Source organism: Hyla sarda, unplaced genomic scaffold, assembly GCF_029499605.1.
Source record: "Hyla sarda isolate aHylSar1 unplaced genomic scaffold, aHylSar1.hap1 scaffold_236, whole genome shotgun sequence".
Lineage (NCBI taxonomy): Eukaryota > Metazoa > Chordata > Amphibia > Anura > Hylidae > Hyla > Hyla sarda.
The window spans coordinates 348,930-372,500 of NW_026609043.1; the positions used below are offsets into that span (position 1 = coordinate 348,930).

At 45.8% G+C, this 23,571-nt stretch overlaps 1 protein-coding gene across 1 annotated transcript in view; it reads right to left on the minus strand.

The window, feature by feature from the left end:
* The window catches only part of LOC130322574 (zinc finger protein 551-like), a 38,787-nt gene that overhangs the window by 11,549 nt on the left and 3,667 nt on the right, over positions 1-23,571 (minus strand). Inside the window, exons 2-5 of the mRNA XM_056553107.1 lie at positions 20,056-20,189; positions 18,304-18,429; positions 8,398-8,521; positions 7,082-7,471 (exon numbers count right to left, since the gene is read on the minus strand). Coding sequence (XP_056409082.1) covers positions 7,082-7,471; positions 8,398-8,521; positions 18,304-18,429; positions 20,056-20,175 — 760 coding nt within the window. The 5' untranslated portion in view covers positions 20,176-20,189. The remainder of the gene's footprint in view (positions 1-7,081; positions 7,472-8,397; positions 8,522-18,303; positions 18,430-20,055; positions 20,190-23,571) is intronic.

Below are 23,571 nucleotides of genomic sequence, written 5' to 3' on the forward strand. Positions count from 1 at the left end.
GATTTCATAGGACCACTGCCAGCTGGCAGTCGTAAGTGCCGCTATGCACTGGTGGTTGTGGATGTCTTCTCCAAATGGGTAGAAGTAATTCCAACCACAAATGACACAGCCACCACTACTGCCCGGGTCCTTTGGGAGCAGGTTCTGTCACAATGGGGAATGCCAAGAGTTATTGAATCCGACCGGGGGACCCATTTCACAGGCAAGGTAATGAAATCTCTTTGTGGACTTTTGGACATAAAGCAGAGGTTTCATGTACCTTACCATTCCCAGTCTGCAGGCATAGTGGAACGGATGAACCGTACTATCAAAATGAGACTATCCAAGGCATTGATGGAAAGGGGTTCCTCTTGGGTAGCCTCTCTTCCAGCTGTGCTTATGGGAATCAGAGCCTCGGAATTAGGGATCGACCGATTATCGGTATGGCCGATATTATCGGCCGATAATCACGATTTTGGGCATCATCGGTATCGGCAATTACCTTGCCGATAAGCCGAAAATTCCCCCGCCCCCCGCACCGCGACCGCCACCCATTAGACCCGCCGCACCCCCGACCCACCGCGTCGCACCCCCCACCGTGATGCTGGGCGGTATACCGATATGGATTTTTGCCCATACCGCTATACCGGTCGGGCCCCGCCCCCACCCTCCGAGTCAATAAAAAAAAATTAAACTTACCCGTAATGGGGGTGGTCTGGGCCATCCATCCTTCCTTCCTGTAGTGTCCGGGGGCGTTCCGGGTGAAGAGTGAACCGGTCCGGGCTGTCCTTCTCCGGCGGTCATTTTCTCCACTCCGGGCAGGCTCCGGCCTAGTACACTGCATAGACGCCGCTACGCCGTGACGTCAGGTGCGTCGCTGCGTCGCTGCGCACGGGCGTCACTGCGCAGCGGCGTCTATGCAGCGTACTAGGCCGGAGCCTGCCCGGAGTGGAGAAGATGACCGCCGGAGAAGAAGGACAGCCCGGACCGGTTCACTCTTCACCCGGAACGCCCCCGGACACTACAGGAAGGAAGGATGGATGGCCCGGACCACCCTGACAGGTAGGGGGAGAGAAGCGGGTGGCGGCGGCGGCCTATGGCACCGCAAAAGCCACTGCAGTGCATTGATTTAAAGCGCCCGCTTTAAATCAATGATCTGCAGCGGTGTCGCAGGGGGTTAAATAGCCGATAACTTATACCGATATTCCGGTATAAGTTATCGGCTATCGCCCCTAACCTGCACAGATTATCTGTATCGGCCCTAAAAAACTGATATCGGTCGATCCCTACTCTGAATCATCCACCACTGGTTTAACACCCTTCGAGCTCATGACAGGGCGCAAGATGCCGCTCTGCTTTCCAAATGAGCCACAAATATCGGAACCAATGAAAAACGCCATTGCCAGAGATGTGTTTCTCCAACAGGTTCAACAGAACCTGAAGGAGTTACTGCCACATGCAGCAATACGAATGCACAAACCGTATCTACAGGGGGAGACTCCCATGCCCTCTGTAGGTGATATGGTTATGGTCAAGGTGTTCCGTAAGGCTGGACCATGGGATGCAAACTGGGAGGGACAATATCAGGTCCTGGAGGCAATGGGCAACACAATGCTAAAAGTACAAAGGCCAATGACTGCGAAAAAGAAATCACATAGAAGGCAGGCAACCTTTTGGATCCACATCGACCAGGCAAAAGCCACTCAAGCCTCCCCAACTTAACACCACACAATATAAGTTGGGGAAGGGGGGGGGGGGGGGGGAGTAGGTGATGAGTCGAAGTGGTTCCAGCTTTTCAATTTTCACATATAGTCTCAGGTGGTAAGGATAGGCATGTTAAATAACTTATCTCTTACCAGATGACAGGATCCAGATGGAAACAGACATTAAAGGTTTTCCTAATCATGGTATTAATCAAATTGACATGTTAAAAGGATGGGTAGAGGCAGGGCAAGTACGCAGATACAGGACATACTGGGGGAAAAGAGATTTGATTTCTATGGGTTTAGGAGGTGGAGCTATGGGAATAGGGGCCTTAAACACAATAGACTTGGAAGTCCTGCGGAGTAAACTTGGGGATCTGGCGGGACATGCCAGTGAAGGATTTAAGACCCAGCTTGATGTAAACCACATTTTGGAGGGTTTACAACATTCGCACATAGATGCTACAACCTCTCTGTCTTCTGCTCTACGAGAGAAGTTTAGAAGGTTAGTTGTGGGTCTTCTAGAGGAGCAAGACAAAGCTCAGCTCGCCCTGGCATGTACGCAGGTCCAAAGTGAACTCTCAGGCAACCTAAAACATATTGTGTCTTCTTTGTACCATGGCTACTATCCATTTAACCTCCATCGAGAAGTACCCTCATTCCTTCTTTCGCGGTAAACCATACTAAATGGTGGGTAACTCAGTGGCACGGTTGTTATAATTTTACTTGTACAGCATTATCCCTGGTGCCCACCTCTGGTAACATCAGGATGGAGTTTAATACCATCAATCTGGGGGTGGTAGTGAGCAACCAAACTGTACTTCATCCACAACTCTCCCCAGATATACAAACTTAGGAGGGAAGCCATCCTTATCTGTTTGATGCAGAATGATGTTGGAAGAAAGGATGCTATCCTCTGTCAAGATAGGTACGACCGGGTGCTTAGACACCAATGTTGGAATTCTGAGGGGTCTTGTGAGATGAAGGCAAGCTTAATCCCTTCTTCCAACCTTAAATATCTGGGTCAGGGATATTGGTGTTGGTACCAAAGAGGGAATGCATCTTCTGCTGTTTATGCCACTAACTGCCCCGAAAGAGGAGAACTCCTCCCAGGAGCATATTGTACCCTTAATCCCGTTCTAGGAATTGATGTAGCTGATCAAAAAGGAAGAACTCCAATCACTCCAGAGAAGAGACTCGACATCCGCCCTGACACCCCAGTGAGGCTTCAGAAGATTCCTCTCGGCTTCGGCACAGAATTAAAGCGTCTTCTTTTAGATTTTTGCAGGGAAGGGAAGATTGTGCAGAAGCTGAGAGAGACGGAGAGTCAAGCCACTATCCAGTTAGAACATGACACAACCAAGATTACAGGGGTTGTGCATGCTTTAGAAAGAGACTCTTCTGTGTCCTGGTGGGAGAGCCTTTTTGGATACAGCCCAAAAGCCACATCTTTCTTTAACTTGTTTATTCATCCAATCATCATTCTCCTAATCCTGGTTGCCCTCATGTATATAGGACTTTTCTTAATTTACAGAAGAACAAAGAGGCTGGCTGACCAATTACAGCACGGCCAGACACAGCATCATGAACTTTTGCGAAGACAGGGGTCAAGGGCATAATACATACTGATACAGTCCTGTGGCCCCAAAATATTACATACTATAAGAAATCTATGAATCTATTGTAAATGTTAATTATGTGTTTTTTTTAATCTATGCTGCTTACTTTAAAGAGTACATATAGACACTCTAGGTGTAAATGGGTGACCACCTACATTTGCAGCCCAATTACACAAGGGTTTGTGACCCACGTGTTTTTGGATGTGTAGACTAGATATGCTATTTGGCATGAGTCTCTATGTGTACCAGAATCAATAACCATTGTTTGATTAGGGTGGGGTGTATTGTTTTTAAATATTCTTTAAAGGTATATGGGTGTGTGTGTGTGTGTGTGTGTGTATGTGTGTGTGTCTGTCTGTCTGTGGGTAGTCCCCATTATGCCCAAGTGTGCTGTAGGTGTGCCCGGATCCATAGGGACATGTAAGGTACCCATATTATTCAAGGAAATTGCCACTTCAACCCTCAGAATGGTATGGTTCATAAGGGATGGATTGAGTGTCAGCAACAGGGGAATGGAAGGTGGTATTCCTCCCCAAAATTAGGCCTTAAGTACTGAGACATTCCCCACTACTTAGGAGCTCTGATCTGCCTTGGTAAAGACCTGCTTATCTGTCCACGGAGACTACCAAACTGATGATAATCCCTACTTCAATCAAAGTGACAAGGAGAAACCTTGCCTGCGACAAGTCATAAAGATGCCACTCTGCGCTAGGACCAAGGTGGTGCCACATGTGTTAGCAAAAAGGACTGTCATGTTGACTGGGTAACAAGCCAAGGTTAAAGCTGCCCAGGTTAACTCGGGAATGAGGCCATCCCGAGTCTGACCAGATGAACTTGAATGGAGACAACATCAGGATAGGCTGTTGACAGACAAAGAAAATGTCCAGGCAAAGTTAGGACTCATAATAAAAGGACTTCAATCTAGACCCAAGAAAGAAGAAGGAAAATAAAGCAAAGACTGTGTGTTCTGTGGATAGAGATGGTGGGCTACGATGACTGGCAGTAAAAGTGCACCTGAGGAAATGGGTGGTGTCCAAGTACCTAAATGTAAAATTATACTTCATTCCATCCTGAAACATTACCAACAACATACAGGGTTGAGGAGGTAAATACATCCCAATATGACACTTCCCAAACTGCATTGTCGAGTTCCCGACAATAGGGGGATTGTGAAGGGAAGCGTCATATAATCCTATTTATATCATTCTATCTCACATCAACTATTCCCTATATAAGACCTTTGTAGGATAGAAATGTTGTACAAACAGGACATGACTTGGGGCATGTCATAAAACACAATATAATGGCCATTAGACCAGGGGCATATTTTGGGATGTGTTGTAAATCAACCTGGAATGGGCCCACCTAACCTGATTTCATGCAGGTATCATGGTAGCTTTGGGATATCTGGCCAGGTCATAGAGAGGCCAAAGCACAGGTGGCATTGTCTACAAACATTCTCTGGTATGGGCCCACCAAACCCGTGTTGGTGCCTGGGGATATCTGGCCAGATAGGAGGGTCTTAGGATATTGTATAACGTTAGCTATATATACCAAGCTGGATGGGAGGGAAGGAAGTGATCCTGAGAGGCAGCCACCATAACAGGCAGTGAGGATCCATCATCAAACTGCTGCCCTGCCGCTGATAATCTGCTAAGTATCACCCTCTTTCCTCCCTGCAACCTCTACCTTTGCCCCCAACTTCTATCTCTTAATAACCTCCACTCTCTCTTGGCTTCCACAGTCTAACCCTATCCTTCCTATCCCAAGACTCCTTCCCACTCCTCTCTAATAAGACTCATTAACCCCTTCCATCCCTGTTAACTGTATATCACAAACTCCTATAGCTCTAGGGACAGAAAGTTGTTCTGGATTGAGTGCTTGTGTATTGGTGGGTAATTAGGTGGGTGGGGAAGATATTGTATTGGGTTAAATTGTATCAGTATAATGTTAATGTATTGAAGTTACCATTGTCGTATACACTGAGATACATTGATATTATACGGATATGTATATATGTTAGCTAAAGTTACATAGTCTATTAGTGAATAAACCTTTGTATTATTAACCCTGTGTTGGCAATTACTTAAACCGTACAATCTAAAAAGGGAAACAAGAGTAAGTTGTTAACACTTTGAAAAGGAAGGAATGAGGAATAGTATACAATATTTATATATACCCTTTATCAGTAGTAAATAGTAAGTAAAACTAATCAAACTCTAGAAGTAAAGAACTGTAATCTGGATCACATGATCCATCAGGTTATAGACTGCCCATGCTTTGGATAGAAAATTGGCCAACAGCTCAGTTATCTTTTGTTCATTCTAACCCACCTGCATCCTACCCTTTACTGCAGACCCGCACCCCCCCCAATCACTGCAGACCAGCACCCCCCCATCACTAGACCAGAGCACACACCCCCCATGACTGAAGACCAATCACTGCAGATCCCCCCGTCACTGCAGACCCCCCCATCACTGCAGACCAGAGCGCGCACACACACACACCTCCGTCACTGCAGACTAATCACTGCAGACCCCCCCCCCATGACTGCAGACCCCCCCCCCCATGACTGCAGACCAGCGCCCCCCCCCCACATCACTGTAGACCAGAGCACCCCCCCATGACTTTAGACCAATCACTGCAGAACCCCCCCCCCCCCAATCACTGCAGACCAGCACCCCCCCCCCCCCCCCCACTCACTGACTAAGTTTAATGCAGCACTGGAATATGCACCATGTTCAGGTATTGGGGCCCAACCCAAGAATTACAGGACTATGAAGTTCAGCAAGGCTGTGGTTTACCGAGCTTATACATTGTGGAAAAACGTTTCTAAGAGGCCCCTACTGAAATAAGTCAGATCCAAGTAACAATGGAGCAAGTACCTTAAGAGACCTGGTGTGTGCCAGCTGGGTACATGTCAGGAAATGGAGCTGCAGTTATAGCAGAATAAAAGTATAACAGCCAGGAACATTGAGGATACTGAGGAGAAGACTAAAGGTCCAGCCATAGATCGTAATCACCAAGGAACCCAGCACCGATCCCCGGAGGTAGGCTGCACCTCACCAGCACTACAGTACCCAGCATTTCTTCTGGTGTGCACTTTGAGTAGTCATGTGCTGCTGGTTCTTATTCTACCAGGAATAAACATGCTGTTCTCAAGGCCAATAATTCTGTATAAAATGCCCGCTTGGGGTTTTAGCCTGGGGTTGGCATACTATGGAGAGAGCTGGTCAGTGGAGTTGAAGGTCTGATTAACCTGGGTAAAGGCTGGTACAACCCCATTGGGATGAACAGACCCTAGCCCTACTGGGCTTTGATGTACACAAGTGGTCATGGCTATAGGCCCCTCAGCAGGCGGCTGCTTCTAGTGCTCCTAATGATATGGACCTCCTCAAACTCTCAGAAGAGCTTAACCCTTCTCAAAAGTGTATGCTGGGTCAGTAACAAGATTGAGATGTAGGGGGTAGACCCCACCAGGGCCCTCCCAGCTGTATCTAGGAAACAATTGTATGCCTAATATCTACAGGCTGAAGAACAAGCCCCACATTAAAACTGATGTCCAGTTACTGATATAGGCCATGAATATAAGATCAGCAGGGGTCCAACTCCCATCACCCAACTGTTTACCCACTTCCATAATTACATCAGCTGTAAGACAGATTGTATGTGTGTGTGTGTACTCAAATTATATATAAAATACACCCCCCAAAACGTATCCCAACAACTCCATCTGCAAACACTGCATTGAAGCACCACAACATCTGCTGCATTACCTACCTGCAAAGTGATCCGTGGTGGCGCTGGCATAGGCCTCGCCATAGCTGCTGAGCATGGAGTTCTGACTGACACTTGAGGCATCTGGGAATATGGTCCCATAGGGATCCTTGCAGGGGTTAGGACCTGCCTTCTGGAAGCCTGAGAGGGCAGCAGAATGACTTCCATACACACTTGTTCGATCTGAAGACTCATGGAAGGAATGGCCACCATCCTTTAGGGGGTGCAGGAAAGTATGGGGCTGGCTAGAAACCGGACTCCCAGAGGGATCAGAGTAGGGATCTAGTTTTCCATTCGGGTCACTGGCAGCCTCCTTACTTAGAGGAGTTTCTGTGCTCCCAACGTCTTCTCTCTCCATTCCCGATACAGTCTCTGTTTTTACATTGAAGGACCCTGCACAAAAAAGATCCCACAATCTATCAAGTAGCAACGTTTCACTGAGGGAGGGAGATGCATACAATGCAAGAACAGTATGGTCTCCAGCCCGGTCCAGGCCCTGCACAAATCTAGATTAGGGATCGACCGATATCGTTTTTTTAGGCCCGATACCGATAAACGGTGGAGGTTAGGGCCGATAACTTATACCGATATTCCGGTATAAGTTATCGGCTATTTATCCCCCGCAACACGGCTGCAGATCATTGATTTAAAGTGGACGCTTTAAAACAATGCACTGCAGTGGCTTTTGCGGTGCCATAGACCGCCGCCGCCACCCGCTACTCTCCCCCTGCCTGTCCGGGGGTCCTGAGTCCTATCACCGCCACCCCCGCACCGCTCCCCCCACCGCCACATCGCTCCGCGTCGCACCCCCCACCCCCAGTTTTATAATTACCTGGGCCCGGGGTCCACTCTACATCTGGCTCTGGTGGCGTCCTCCTGAGCTGTCACTGTGTGCACCAAGGGTGACGTCACGTTGTGCACGTCACTTCACTCGTCATTGCGCACAGCGTAACGCAGGACGCAGCAGGAGCCAGAAATAGCGTGGGCCCCGGGAACAGGTAATTATAAAACCGGGGATGGGGGAGGCAATGGTAATGCCCAAAATCGTGATTATCGGCCGATAATATCGGCCAAACCGATAATCGGTCGATCCCTAATCTAGATACAGATGGAGGGAACATTAGGACCGCACTACCATCTCTGTGCCAATCAGCTTTCACCTTCTGATCCACCCTTGGTGTAAAACATAAGTGCTTATTCTGCCAACATTGTACGTCCCCCAACACCAAGCCTTATCCCTACAAACTCCCCCCATGACAGCACCACAATATATTTAGTATATCAATGACATCAGCGGTGAGGTCATCAGGAGTCATTACCGAGGTTCTGCAGCGTCTGCTCATTGTCGGTCAGGAGGTCGCTGTACAGTTCCCGCTGCTCTCTCTCCAGATGTGCCCAATCTTCATCTGACAAGTTCATGGCCTGTTCAGGAGATGAAGGGCCCTGAAAATGAGGAGACCAACCGCAGCGTGAGGAAGTTCCCAGGCAATCACCAGCCCTGCGCGTATTAATAATTACCATAATCACCGGCCCTCCGAGTAATAATTACCATAATCCCCGGCCCTCCGTGTATTAACCCCTTGGGGACAGAGCCCATTATGACCCTAAGGATGGGAGCATTTTTTGCAAATCTGACCAGTCACTTTAAGCATTAATAACTCTGATGCTTTTACTTATAAATTTGATTCCGAGAAGGTTTTTTCGTGACATAATCTACTTTATGGTGGTGGTAAATTTTCGTCGATACTTGCATCATTTCTTGGTGAAAAATTCTAAAATTTGATGAAAAATGTGAAAATTTTGCATTTTTCTAACTTTGAAGCTCTCTGCTTGTAAGGAAAATAGATATTCCAAGTAAATGATATATTGATTCACATATACAATATGTCTGCTTTATGTTTGCATCATACAGGAAATATCTTTATATTATATACAATATGTCTACTTTATGTTTGCATCATAAATTTGACATGTTTTTTACTTTTGGAGACATCAGAGGCTTCAAATTCAGCAGCAATTTTGCAATTTTTCACAAAATTTTCAAAATCGGAGTTTTTCAGGGACCAGTTCAGATTTGAAGTGGATTTGAAGGGCCTTCAAATTAGAAATACCCCACAAATGACCCCATTATAAAAACTGCACCCCTCAAAGTATTCAAGATGACATTCAGTAAGTTTGTTAACCCTTTAGGTGTTTCACAGGAATAGCAGCAAAGTGAAGGAGAAAATTCAAAATCTTCATTTTTTACACTTGCATGTTCATGTAGACCCAGTTTTTGAATTTTTACAAGTGGTAACAGGAGAAAAAGCCCCCCAAAATTTGTAACCCAAATTTCTTTCGATTAAGAAAATACGTCATATTTGTAGGTCAAGTGTTCGGTGGGTGCAGTAAAGGGCTCAGAAGGGAAGGAGCAACAATGGGATTTTGGAGAGTGAATTTTCCGGAAATGGTTTTTGGGGGGCATGTCACATTTAGAAAGCCCCTATGATGCCAGAACAGCAGAAAAACCCCACATGGCATACCATTTTGGAAACTACACCCCTCAAGGCACGTAACAAGGGGTCCAGTGAGCCTTAACACCTCAAAGGTGTTTGACGACTTTTCGTTAAAATCGTATGTGTAAATAAAAAAAAACATTTTTCACTAAAGTGCAGTTTTTTCCCCAAATTTACCATTTTTACAAAAGGTAAATGGGAGAAAATGCCCCCCAAAATTTGTAACCCCATCTCTTCAGAGTATGGAAATACCCCATGTTAGGACGTAAAATGCTCTGCTGGCGAACTACAATGCTCAGAAGAGAAAGAGCGCCATTGAGCTTTTGGAAAGCGAATTCGTTTGGAATAGTAGTCGGGCCATGTGCGTTTACAAAGCCCCCCGTGGTGCCAGAACAGTGAACCCCCCACATGTGACCCCATTTTGGAAACTACACCCCTCACAGAATTTAATAAGGGGTGCAGTTAGTATTTACACCCCACTGGTGTTTTACAGATCTTTGGAACAGTGGGCTGAGCAAATGAAAAATTACATTTTTCATTTTCACGGACCACTGTTCCAAAAATCTGTCAGACACCTGTGGGTCGTAAATGCTCATTGTACCCCTTATTACATTACATGAGGGGTGTAGTTTCCAAAATGGGGTCACATGTGGGGGGTCCATTGTTCCGGCACTATGGGGGCTTTGTAAACACACGTGGCCTTCAATTCCGGACAAATTTTCTCTTCAAAATCCCAATGGCGCTCCTTCTCTTCTGAGCATTGTAGTTCGCCCGCAGAGCACTTTACATCCACATTTGGGGTATTTTCTTAGAGGAAATGGGGTTACAAATTTTGGGGGGCTTTTTTTCCTATTTTCTCTAGTGAAAATGAAAAATTTAGGGTAACACCAGCATTTTTTTGAAAATCTTTTTCATTTTCCCAACCAAATTTAATGAAAATTCATCAAACACCTGTGGGGTGTTAAGGCTCCCTATACCCCTTGTCACGTTCCGTGAGGGGTGTCGTTTCCAAAATGGGGTCACGTGTGTGTATTTATTTTTATGCGCTTTTGTCAGAACCGCTGTAAAATCAGCCACCCCTGTGCAAATCACCAATTTAGGCTTCAAATGTACATAGTGCGCTCTCACTCCTGAGCCTTGTTGTGCGCCCGCAGAGCATTTTACGCCCACATATGGGGTATTTCCGTACTCAGGAGAAACTGCGTTACAAATTTTGGGGGTCTTTTTTTCCTTTTACCGCTTGTGAAAATAAAAAGTATGGGGGCAACACCAGCATGTTAGTGTAAAATTATTTTTTTTTTTTTTTTACACCAACAGGCTGGTGTAGCCCCCAACTTTTCCTTTTCATAAGGGGTAAAAGGAGAAAAAGCCCCCAAAATTTGTAGTGCAATTTCTCCCGAGTACGGAAATATCGCATATGTGGCCCTAAACTGTTTCCTTGAAATACGACAGGGCTCCGAAGTGAGAGAGCGCCATTCGCATTTGAGGACTAAATTAGGGATTGCATAGGGGTGGACATAGGGGCATTCTACACCAGTGATTCCCAAACATGGTGCCTCCAACTGTTGCTAAATTCCCAGCATGCCTGGACAGTCAGTGGCTGTCCAGAAATGCTAGGAGTTGTTTTGCAACAGCTGGAGGCTCCGTTTTGGAAACACTGCCGTACAATACGTTTTTCATTTTTATTGGGTGGGACAGTGTAAGGGGGAGTATATGTAGTGTTTTACCCTTTATTATGTGTTAGTGTAGTGTTTTTAGGGTACATTCGCACTGGCGTGTTACGGTGAGTTTCCCGCTAGGAGTTTGCGCTGCAGCGAAAAATTTGCGCAGCCGAAACTTGAAGCAGGAAACTTACTGTAAACCTGCCCGTGTGAATGTACCCTGTACGTTCACATGGGGGGGCAAACCTCCAGCTGTTTTAAAACTACAACTCCCAGCATGTACTAACTAAGGAGTTGTACTTTTGCAACAGCTGGAGGCACACTGGTTGGAAAACCTTCAGTTAGGTTCTGTTACCTAACTCAGTATTTTCCAAGCTGATGTAGTTATGCAACAGCTGGAGGTACGCAACTACAACTCCCAGCATGCTGACAGCTGTTTGCTGTTTGGGCATGCTGGTATTTGCAGCTTTGCAACATCTGGAGGGCTACAGTTTATAGGCCATTGCACAGCGATCTCCAAACTGTGACCCTCCAAATGTGCAAAACTACAAATCCCAGCATGCCCAGACACCAAAAAGCTGTTTGGGCATGCTAGGAGTTGTAGTTTTGCAAGATCTGGAGGGATACAGTTTAGAGACCACTGTATAGTGGTCTCAAACTGCAGTCCTCCAGCTGTTGCAAAACTACATATTCCAGCATGCCCAAACAGCAAACAGCTGTCTGGGCATGCTGGGAGTTGTAGTTTTGCAACATCTAGAGGGCTACAGGTTAGAGACCACTGTAGTCCTCCAGATGTTGCTAGGCAACTTTCCGGCTTCCGTAGGATCCAGGGAGCAGTCCTCTGCCGCACGACATTGCCGCCCGCTGATCACCGTCGCCCGCTGCCTCCGGACAGGTAAGTGGATCTTCGGCGCCGGTCACCTTCCGTTCCCCGTTCTGCCCCGCCTATTGTGGGTGGGCAGAACGGGGAAAACGAAAGTTAACCCCCCCCCGTCCCGGATCTGCTATTGGTGGTCGCGTCTAGACCACCAATAGCAGGGATAGGAGGGGTGGCACCCCTGCCACCTCACTCCTATCCCTTCAGGGGGATCGTAGGCGTCTTAGACAACCGCGATCCCCCTTATATTCCGGGTCACCATAGACCCGTAATCGCCGCAAATCGCAAGTGTGAATTCACTTGCGATTTGCGCCGATCGCTGACATAAGGGGGTCTGATGACCACCCTGGGCATTTGCGCGAGGTGCTTGCTGATCGATATCAGCAGTCACCCCGGTCCGGTCCCCGCACGGCGGGGACCTAAATTCCCACGGGCGTATGGATACACCCTTCATCCTTAAGTACCAGGACGCAAGGGCGTATGCATACGCCCTTCGTCCCTAACAGGTTAATAATTACAATAATCACCGGGCCTCAGTGTAATTATACTGACCATAATCACCGGCCCTCAGTGTAATTGTACTGACCCTAATCACCGGCCCTCCGTGTAATTGTACTGACCCTAATCACCGGCCCTCAGTGTAATTATACTGACCCTAATCACCGGCCCTCAGTGTAATTATACTGACCCTAATCACCGGCCCTCAGTGTAATTATACTGACCCTAATCACCGGCCCTCAGTGTAATTATACTGACCCTAATCACCGGCCCTCAGTGTAATTATACTGACCCTAATCACCGGCCCTCAGTGTAATAATAATTACCATAATCACCGGCCCTCAGTGTAATTATACTGACCCTGATCACCGGCCCTCAGTGTAATTATACTGACCCTAATCACCGGCCCTCAGTGTAATTATTACGATCAAAGAAAAAACTAATCCTGCACTCACCGCACAGTATCGCGGCCTCGGATTCCGGACCTCCTCGGATGGCGTGGGAGTAGCAGCCGCTGCTGACAGCGCTCAGAAATGGGCAACAGCCGGCGGTTTCGCATTACAATCAACGCTTCTTCCGGCCCAATGACAACGTCATTGCGCTGGTTTTTTATCAGGTGATTACTGAATCATGTGACCAGGTGACGTGAACGGTGCAGAATCAAATAAGGAAGGAAAATAACGTAAGTATAACTAATACCTTAAACCAAAACGTAATAAACACTATTACTTATTAATTGTAGCACTTTTTATAAAAAGGGGGACATGTCTAGTCTGTCATTTAATCCAAGCGGACCTTGAGCTTCTAAGAGCAAGATCCACTTGGCCTCAGCTTGCAGCAGAGCCTGCCTTCTATTCATGTTGTTGCGGAACGATGTAACCAGTTCTATTCCTCCAAATCGGATAGCGGCACAGTTTCCATTATGTTCGGATCGCATGTGTTCTACAAATCGAGAGGAACCACCTCCTTTTTTTACCGAATATACATGCTCTCGGATCCTTATCCGTGATGGTCTTTCTGTTTTTCCAACATAAAAGTTGCCACATATACAGAGCAAAAAATAAACTACAAAACTACTGCGACAGGTAATTAACTCCTTCGTCCTAATTGTATGGCCCCCCAGCAGTAGTGTGTTTGAATTAATATTCATGCTGCATTGGGTACATGATCCACATTTCCTATTTCCTTTTGGAAAGGGGGTAGTTAACCAGGTTTCTTGACCTTTCTTCTTCTTAATTTGTTTTGATTTGTTTTTCAGGAATTCTTGAATTGTACCATTCTTTCTAAAAGTAACAATAGGTCTATTTATTGCTGTATCTTGTATATCAGGGTCTGCAAGCAGAAGATGCCAATTACTAGATATAGCTGTTTTAATCATGGAATTCAAAGGGCTATTCTTGAAAGCAAATATTAATCTTTTTATTAGCTGGGTTGGTCGTCTTAGAACAATTTTTACTTTTAATAAGATCAGTCGTATTTTTAGATTCGGCTTTTCTATATGCTTGATTAACAATATTAGCAGGATAGCCCCTCGCTCTTAACTTTCTGATAATTAAGCAGCTTGTTTTTTAAAACAATCATCTTCAGAATTATTTTTCCTTAATCTCAGGAATTGACTGTATGGGATCCCGTCTTTGACTTGTTTCGGGTGTGAACTATCATAATGCAGGATGGCATTTTTTGCCACAGGTTTTCTGTAACCTTCAGAGATCAATTGGCCGTTTTTTACCAATAATCGCAGATCAAGAAACTCGAGAGTATCTCCTCCATACACACTTGTAAACTGCATTTTCATTTTGTTCTCCACATTGAGGAAAGACAAAATCCTCAAACTCGGATTGGGTCCCCTCCCAGACCACTAACACGTCATCCATATAACTCATATCCGCCTTCAGATGTCCGATAAAAGGGTTTTTGGTACTGTAAATATATTGTTTCTCAAAAATAGATAGAAAGAGGTTAGCATATGTGCGTTGTATTGTGCGGACGGCCTGCACACCCGCATCATGAGGAATGCGGGTGTACAAAGCCTCCACATCCATGGATGCTAAAGTATAAGAATTCTGCCAACAAAAATCCTGCACAAATCTCAATACATCCCCTGTATCTTTTAGATAAGCTGGCATCTCAATCAGTAGTGGGCGTAATGCCCAGTCCACATATTTTGAAAGATGCTCAGTAATTGAGCCCATTCCAGCCACAATGGGCCTACCTGGGGGGGGAGGTATGGGATTTGTGCACCTTTGGAAGTAGATACCATTTAGGGTCCTTAGGATTTTCAGGTATCAACCGTTCAGCCAGTCTTGTATCTATTGCTCCCGATTCCACATGCCCCCTAAGAAATGACCTCAATCTTTCTTTAGTTCTGATAGTAGGGTTCGCAACTAGTTTTTCATAAGTAACCACATCCTGTAACTGGCGAATTGCTTCTTTATTATATTGTTCCTGAGACCACACTACAATACTTCCTCCTTTGTCGGCTCTGGATACTATAAGATCTTCCCGTTCTGCGATCCAGACCAAACCTTTTTTTTCTTTTTGGGAGATGTTACAAGTGGCTTGTGGGTATATTAGTGCTTTCATCTAATTTCTGACTGCTTTACTAAACAAATCTATGGGACTTCCTGGGATAACAGGAGGATTAAAAGAAGAAGGAACTCCCCCTGTAAACCGTGATGACTGAGTCTGAACACTCTCTTGTGGATCAGGTTCTCCTGCTGCTAAATTAGCTAATATTCTACTAAATTCCAACTCTTCAGGAGCCATCCCTGATATTGGATAATGGTATCTACTCCCAAAGGTGCACAAATCCCATACCTCCCCCCCAGGTAGGCCCATTGTGGCTGGAATGGGCTCAATTACTGAGCATCTTTCAAAATATGTGGACTGGGCATTACGCCCACTACTGATTGAGATGCCAGCCTATTTAAAAGATACAGGGGATGTATTGAGATTTGTGCAGGATTTTTGTTGGCAGAGTTCTTACACTTTAGCATCCATTGATGTGGAGGCTTTGAACACCCGCATTCCTCACGATGCGGGTGTGCAGGCCGTCCGCACAATACTTAATCAGACAGATAAGAATCCGACATACATCAACTTTATCTGTGATGCATTAATGTTTATACTTACCAACAATACCTTTAAATTTGATACACCATGGTACAGACAACGCACAGGGACTGCCATGGGGAGCCCGACCTCATGTTCATATGCTAACCTCTTTCTATCTATTTTTGAGAAACAATATATTTACAGTACCAAAAACCCTTTTATCGGACATCTGAAGGCGTATATGAGATATATGGATGACGTGTTAGTGGTCTGGGAGGGGACCCAATCAGAGTTTAAGGATTTTGTGTCTTTCCTCAATGTGGAGAACAAAATGAATATGCAGTTTACAAGTGTGTATGGAGGAGATACTCTCGAGTTTCTCGATCTGCGATTATTGGTAAAAAACGGCCAATTGATCTCTGAAGGTTACAGAAAACCTGTGGCAAAAAATGCCATCCTGCATTATGGTAGGTCACACCCGAAACAAGTCAAAGACGGGATCCCATACAGTCAATTCCTGAAATTAAGGAAAAATAATTCTGAAGATGATTGTTTTAAAAAACAAGCTGCTTAATTATCAGAAAGTTAAGAGCGAGGGGCTATCCTGCTAATATTGTTAATCAAGCATATAGAAAAGCCGAATCTAAAAATACGACTGATCTTATTAAAAGTAAAAATTGTTCTAAGACGACCAACCCAGCTAATAAAAAGATTAATATTTGCTTTCAAGAATAGCCCTTTGAATTCCATGATTAAAACAGCTATATCTAGTAATTGGCATCTTCTGCTTGCAGACCCTGATATACAAGATACAGCAATAAATAGACCTATTGTTACTTTTAGAAAGAATGGTACAATTCAAGAATTCCTGAAAAACAAATCAAAACAAATTAAGAAGAAGAAAGGTCAAGAAACCTGGTTAACTACCCCCTTTCCAAAAGGAAATGTGGATCATGTACCCAATGCAGCATGAATATTAATTCAAACACACTACTGCTGGGGGGCCATACAATTAGGACGAAGGAGTTAATTACCTGTCGCAGTAGTTTTGTAGTTTATTTTTTGCTCTGTATATGTGGCAACTTTTATGTTGGAAAAACAGAAAGACCATTACGGATAAGGATCCGAGAGCATGTAGATTCGGTAAAAAAAGGAGGTGGTTCCTCTCGATTTGTAGAACACATGCGATCCGAACATAATGGAAACTGTGCCGCTATCCGATTTGGAGGAATAGAACTGGTTACATCGTTCCGCAACAACATGAATAGAAGGCAGGCTCTGCTGCAAGCTGAGGCCAAGTGGATCTTGCGCTTAGAAGCTCAAGGTCCGCTTGGATTAAATGACAGACTAGACATGTCCCCCTTTTTATAAAAAGTGCTACAATTAATAAGTAATAGTGTTTATTACGTTTTGGTTTAAGGTATTAGTTATACTTACGTTATTTTCCTTCCTTATTTGATTCTGCACCGTTCACGTCACCTGGTCACATGATTCAGTAATCACCTGATAAAAAACCAGCGCAATGACGTTGTCATTGGGCCGGAAGAAGCGTTGATTGTAATGCGAAACCGCCGGCTGTTGCCCATTTCTGAGCGCTGTCAGCAGCGGCTGCTACTCCCACGCCATCCGAGGAGGTCCGGAATCCGAGGCCGCGATACTGTGCGGTGAGTGCAGGATTAGTTTTTTCTTTGATCGTACTATTTATTGACACTTACCTTCCGTCCTAGCACCGCCGCGGGTTGTTGATCTCAGACCCCCACAGCTGTCTTTGGTCCATAGGTGGATTAAGATATTGGTTGCTGGTGCCGCTTACCTTTTGTCCTCTGAAGTAGTCTCAGTGTAATTATACTGACCCTAATCACCGGCCCTCAGTGTAATTATACTGACCCTAATCACCGGCCCTCAGTGTAATTATACTGACCCTAATCACCGGCCCTCAGTGTAATTATACTGACCCTAATCACCGGCCCTCAGTGTAATTATACTGACCCTAATCACCGGCCCTCAGTGTAATTATACTGACCCTAATCACCGGCCCTCAGTGTAATTATACTGACCCTAATCACCGGCCCTCAGTGTAATTATACTGACCCTAATCACCGGCCCTCAGTGTAATTATACTGACCCTAATCACCGGCCCTCAGTGTAATTATACTGACCCTAATCACCGGCCCTCAGTGTAATTATACTGACCCTAATCACCGGCCCTCAGTGTAATTATACTGACCCTAATCACCGGCCCTCAGTGTAATTATACTGACCCTAATCACCGGCCCTCAGTGTAATTATACTGACCCTAATCACCGGCCCTCAGTGTAATTATACTGACCCTAATCACCGGCCCTCAGTGTAATTATACTGACCCTAATCACCGGCCCTCAGTGTAATTATACTGACCCTAATCACAGGCCCTCAGTGTAATTATACTGACCCTAATCACCGGCCCTCAGTGTAATTATACTGACCCTAATCACCGGCCCTCAGTGTAATTATACTGACCCTAATCACAGGCCCTCAGTGTAATTATACTGACCATAATCACTGGCCCTCAGTGTAATAATTGCAGCCTGAACCCACATATCTTATAATGCATAATAGTAAACTGATCCCCACAGTGATGACATCATTAGAGGCACTGACCTCGTTCAGTAGGTGCAGGATTCCCAAAACCAGCTTCATGATTTGGTCAATGGCAAACTTCTTGTCTTCGGTTCGCTGATCTAGTGACCGATGCAGCGCTGTGTCCCCTGTAGTCACCGGATCCCCCTGAAGAAAACGCAATAAGCATCACCAATGACATACAATCATTCCTATAGTGGAGACACTGACACCACTGCCCAACCTACAGTGAGAAAAGCACAAGATAAAAACCCAACACAGGGGGAGCACCACATGCCACACATGACCAGCATTAGCTGTCAACACAACACTGGGCAGAACCAAACTTCATCTTAACAGGAGGCAGCACCAGTCATTACAGTCACTGAACCCAACAGCAGATGCCACACAAGTACAACACCAAAGGTCAATCCAAAATGGGGCAGCACCAGACAACAGGACCAGCATCAGATGCCAACCCAACACTGAGCAGTACCAGGCATCATTGTTCCTGAGCCCAACATCACAGGGCCGGCAGAAGGTTGACAGGACATCCGCACCCTCTAGACAACGATTTTTATACTAGACTAGAGAAGGGCCAGGTGACAACAATTATGGGGCCCTCGGCTCCGGGAGCTACTTCAGGCATTGCACATGTATGTAGACCCCCAGTTACTACTATAAATGTAGACCCCCAGTTACTACTATGGAGGCAGACCCCCTGGGAACATTAGTTTCTGGTAATCTACCAACCAGGGGAATGGAGATTTAATTAAAAATAAAACTACTTGTCCAAGGTGCTAAAACGGAGCACAATCTACTTGTCCCTCATGACGATGCACGTGTCCTGGTACACAAAATTATTAGCACCTCCTCACCCTATAATTGCAATAACTCCTATTGTTCCATCCGGCTTGTTGTTTGCGGGGCCAATTGTACTTTGTAATGACATCTTTTATTTTTCATAACATATGCTAAAAAACTAAACTAAAAAATGACATATTTTTGAGGTGAAATTGAAAAAAAATAAAATATAAAAAACACGCAATTTAGCAAATTTGGGGGTTTTATTTTTTACACCATTTATACATAGTATTTAGATACTTTAGGTCACCTTGATTACAGCAATACCAAATTTGTTTAGTTTCCGACATGTTTTTTTGGGTTATTTTTATTTTATTGCCAGTTTCTGCCCCCTATAACATTTTATTTTGGTATTGATCAGACTTTTTGATTGCTTTTTAATTTTTTCTGGATATGATGTTATAAAAAAAAATAAAAATAAAACGCAATCACGTGGTTTAGTATTTTTTTTTTTTTTAAATGTTTATGCCATTGACCGTACAGGATATTTAAGGTTATATTTTAACAGTTGGGAAAATTAGGCATGCGGCAATACAAAATATTTATTTTTACCAGTTTTTTTGTATGGAAAATGGGAAAAGGAGGGGGGGTGTGATGTGAACTTTTAATATGGAAGGTGTCAATGTGTTTTTGATACTTTCACTTTCTTCATTTTTTTTTTTTTTAAACACACTTTATTATTCCCTAAGGGACTTTTAGAAGCAATCATTAGACCCTATAGAACTCCATTGATCTGTGTCCTCTGTGCGCCAGACAGGCTCAATCAATTACAGATCCAAGAAAGCCAGGGAAGGAAAGGAGAGCCCTCCCGCTACTTCCATAGGGGATCGCCCATTGATCTGCATGTCACAGGCATCAAGCACCAGTGCAAATATTGGGGGAGTAAATAATGGATGATTAGTCATGTGACCCAGACCCCGCAGTACCCACCTCTGTGATGAGAAGATGCATGATCGCCAGGGCATGCCGCACCACCCTCTGAGACAGCGGCTTTACAGGAGAAACTCCAACCTCAGTAAAGGGGTCTGAGTGGACGGAAAGAGCAGCCATTGAGCGACTGATGACTGAAAGAGAGAAAAAAAAACTCCAATAATACGAAGGGCTAAAAAGGGCCGAGATGCCCCTGATGACACCTAAAACACAACAATGGGGAATCAATGAGCGAAACAAGTCAGGGGCAAGATGCAAAGCGGAGCTCCATTCTGCAGTATGTGAGATGAGAATAAGCACAGGGGGAAAATAAAGGTCTACAGGTATAAATATCATCCAACCCCCCCCCCCTCAGATATAAATATCATCCATCCCCCCCCCCCCTCCAGGTATAAATATCATCCAACCCCCCCTCAGATATAAATATCATCCATCCCACCCACCCCCTCCAGGTATAAATATCATCCATCCCCCTCCATCCAGGTATAAATATCATCCAAACCCCCCCCCCCCCTCAGATATAAATATCATCCATCCCACCCACCCCCTCCAGGTATAAATATCATCCATCCCCCCCCCCCCCCCCAGGTATAAATATCATCCAACCCCCCCCCCCTCCAGGTATAAATATCATCCATCCCCCTCCATCCAGGTATAAATATCATCCATCCCCCCCCCCCTCCAGGTATAAATATCATCCATCCCCCTCCATCCAGGTATAAATATCATCCACCCCCCCCCCCCTCCAGGTATAAATACCATCCATCCCCTCCAGGTATAAATACCATCCATCCCCCCCCCCCCCCTCCAGGTATAAATATCATCCATCCCCTCCAGGTATAAATACCATCCATCCCCCCCCCCCTCCAGGTATAAATATCATCCACCCCCCCCCCCCTCCAGGTATAAATACCATCCATCCCCTCCAGGTATAAATACCATCCATCCCCCCCCCCCCCCTCCAGGTATAAATATCATCCATCCCCCTCCATCCAGGTATAAATATCATCCATCCCCCCCCCCCTCCAGGTATAAATATCATCCATCCCCCTCCATCCAGGTATAAATATCATCCACCCCCCCCCCCTCCAGGTATAAATACCATCCATCCCCTCCAGGTATAAATACCATCCATCCCCCCCCCCCCCTCCAGGTATAAATACCATCCATCCCCCCCCCCTTCCAGGTATAAATATCATCGGACAGGGGTGGGAAATTTTATGAAAAAACTACTTGTCCACGGGACTAAAATGGAGTAGAATCTACTTGTCCCTCATGACGATCCTCTTATCCCGGCCAATTTTCACTTTTACGCTCTTATTTTTTCCTCCTCGCCCTATAATAGCCATAACTACCTACTATAATGATACCTACCTGCTATAAGGATACCTACCTGCTATAAGGATACCTACCTGCTATAAGGATACCTACCTGCTATAATGATACCTACCTGCTATAATGATACCTACCTGCTATAATGATACCTACCTGCTATAATGATACCTACCTGCTATAAGGATACCTACCTGCTATAAGGATACCTACCTGCTATAAGGATATCTTTTCATTTTTTAATAACATATTCTCTAAACCACAAAAAAAATATTTGGGGAAGTGAAATTGAAATAGTAAAAGATAATTTTGCAGATTTGGTGGTTTCTCTTTTCTGCGCCATTTACCTTGTGGTTGAGATAACATGTAAGTTTTATACTTTAGGCGCCTGATTACAGTAATACCAGATTTGTGTCGTTTACGTCATGTTTTACTAATTCTGAACTTTTTCAAAATTTTTTTTATTGCCATTTTTTAACCCCTGTAGCTATTTTTTTTCCGCATACCAGGCTGTATGAGGGCCAATTTTTTGCGCCATAATCTGTTTTTTGTATCGGTACCATTTTGGTATTGATCTGACTTTTTAACTTTTTTTTCTGGGATATTATAAAAATTGCAAATCTGTGGTTTGGTATTTTTTTACATTTACCGTACGGGATACATATTGTTATATTTTAATAGGTTGTACAATTACGCACGCAGCGATACCAAATATGTTTATTTCTATTATGTTTACATGTTTTTATATAGGAAAAGGGGGTGATTTGAACTTTTAACACGGAAGGGGTTAATGCAGCGGTCTTCAAACTGTGGCCCTCCAGATGAAACATGCGTGTCTTTCAAACTTATAGTAAAACTTTTTTTTTTTTACACTTTATTACACTTATAGGAGGAATCATTAGATTCCTCAGACAGATGAATAGATTCTATTGAACTCCATTGATCTGTGTGCTCTGTGATCCATTGATAGAGCCTGGTCCAGCCAGGATCCATCAATGACAGAGCGGGACAGCAGGGAACAGAGGTAAGTCCTCCGGCTACCTCCATAGTGGATCTCTCCCCGTGATCGCGCTGCGGGGGGGGGGGGGGGGGGAACGATCCACTCCACTAGCCCACCAGGGAGCATTCACATGTCCCCTTTTAAACGCTGCTGTCCGCTTTGACAGCGGCGATCTAAAGGGTTAATAGCCAGCCACGGCAATCGCCGCTTGCTGACTATTAGTGGCGGCTCCCGGCTACTGAGAACAGCCGGGGGCTGCAGAGTATGGAGCGGGCAGGAATCCCGAGCCCCCTCCATACAGACTGCAGAGCGCCGTAAGCATCTCCCCGTGCAGACGCGTCTCCTCCTCTCAGCTCTCCGAAGCTACAGCTGGGGGGAGTGAAGGCAGAGGACGCAGGTCTGCATGGGGAGCAAGAAGCCACGCCCCCCTCATCTCCCCCCGCACGTCTGCAGAGCAAGAAGCCACGCCCCCCTCATCTCCCCCCCCGCACGTCTGCAGAGCAAGAAGCCACGCCCCCTCATCTCCCCCCTGCACGTCTGCAGAGCAAGAAGCCACGCCCCCTCATCTCCCCCCGCACGTCTGCAGAGCAAGAAGCCACGCCCCCCTCATCTCCCCCCGCACGTCTGCAGAGCAAGAAGCCACGCCCCCTCATCTCCCCCCGCACGTCTGCAGAGCAAGAAGCCACGCCCCCTCATCTCCCCCCGCACGTCTGCAGAGCAAGAAGCCACGCCCCCTCATCTCCCCCCCGCACGTCTGCAGAGCAAGAAGCCACGCCCCCTCATCTCCCCCCCCCGCACGTCTGCAGAGCAAGAAGCCACGCCCCTCATCTCCCCCCGCACGTCTGCAGAGCAAGAAGCCACGCCCCTCATCTCCCCCCGCACGTCTGCAGAGCAAGAAGCCACGCCCCCTCATCTCCCCCCGCACGTCTGCAGAGCAAGAAGCCACGCCCCCTCATCTCCCCCCCCCCCCCCGCACGTCTGCAGAGCAAGAAGCCACGCCCCCTCATCTCCCCCCCCCCCCGCACGTCTGCAGAGCAAGAAGCCACGCCCCCTCATCTCCCCCCCCCCGCACGTCTGGACGGGTGAGATATATATACACAAGAATGCTTGAGAAAGACCAGGAGAGCAGGTTGAAACGTCGCTGTAACTTTCACCAAGATACGGAATAAATTTCACTTTTTTGC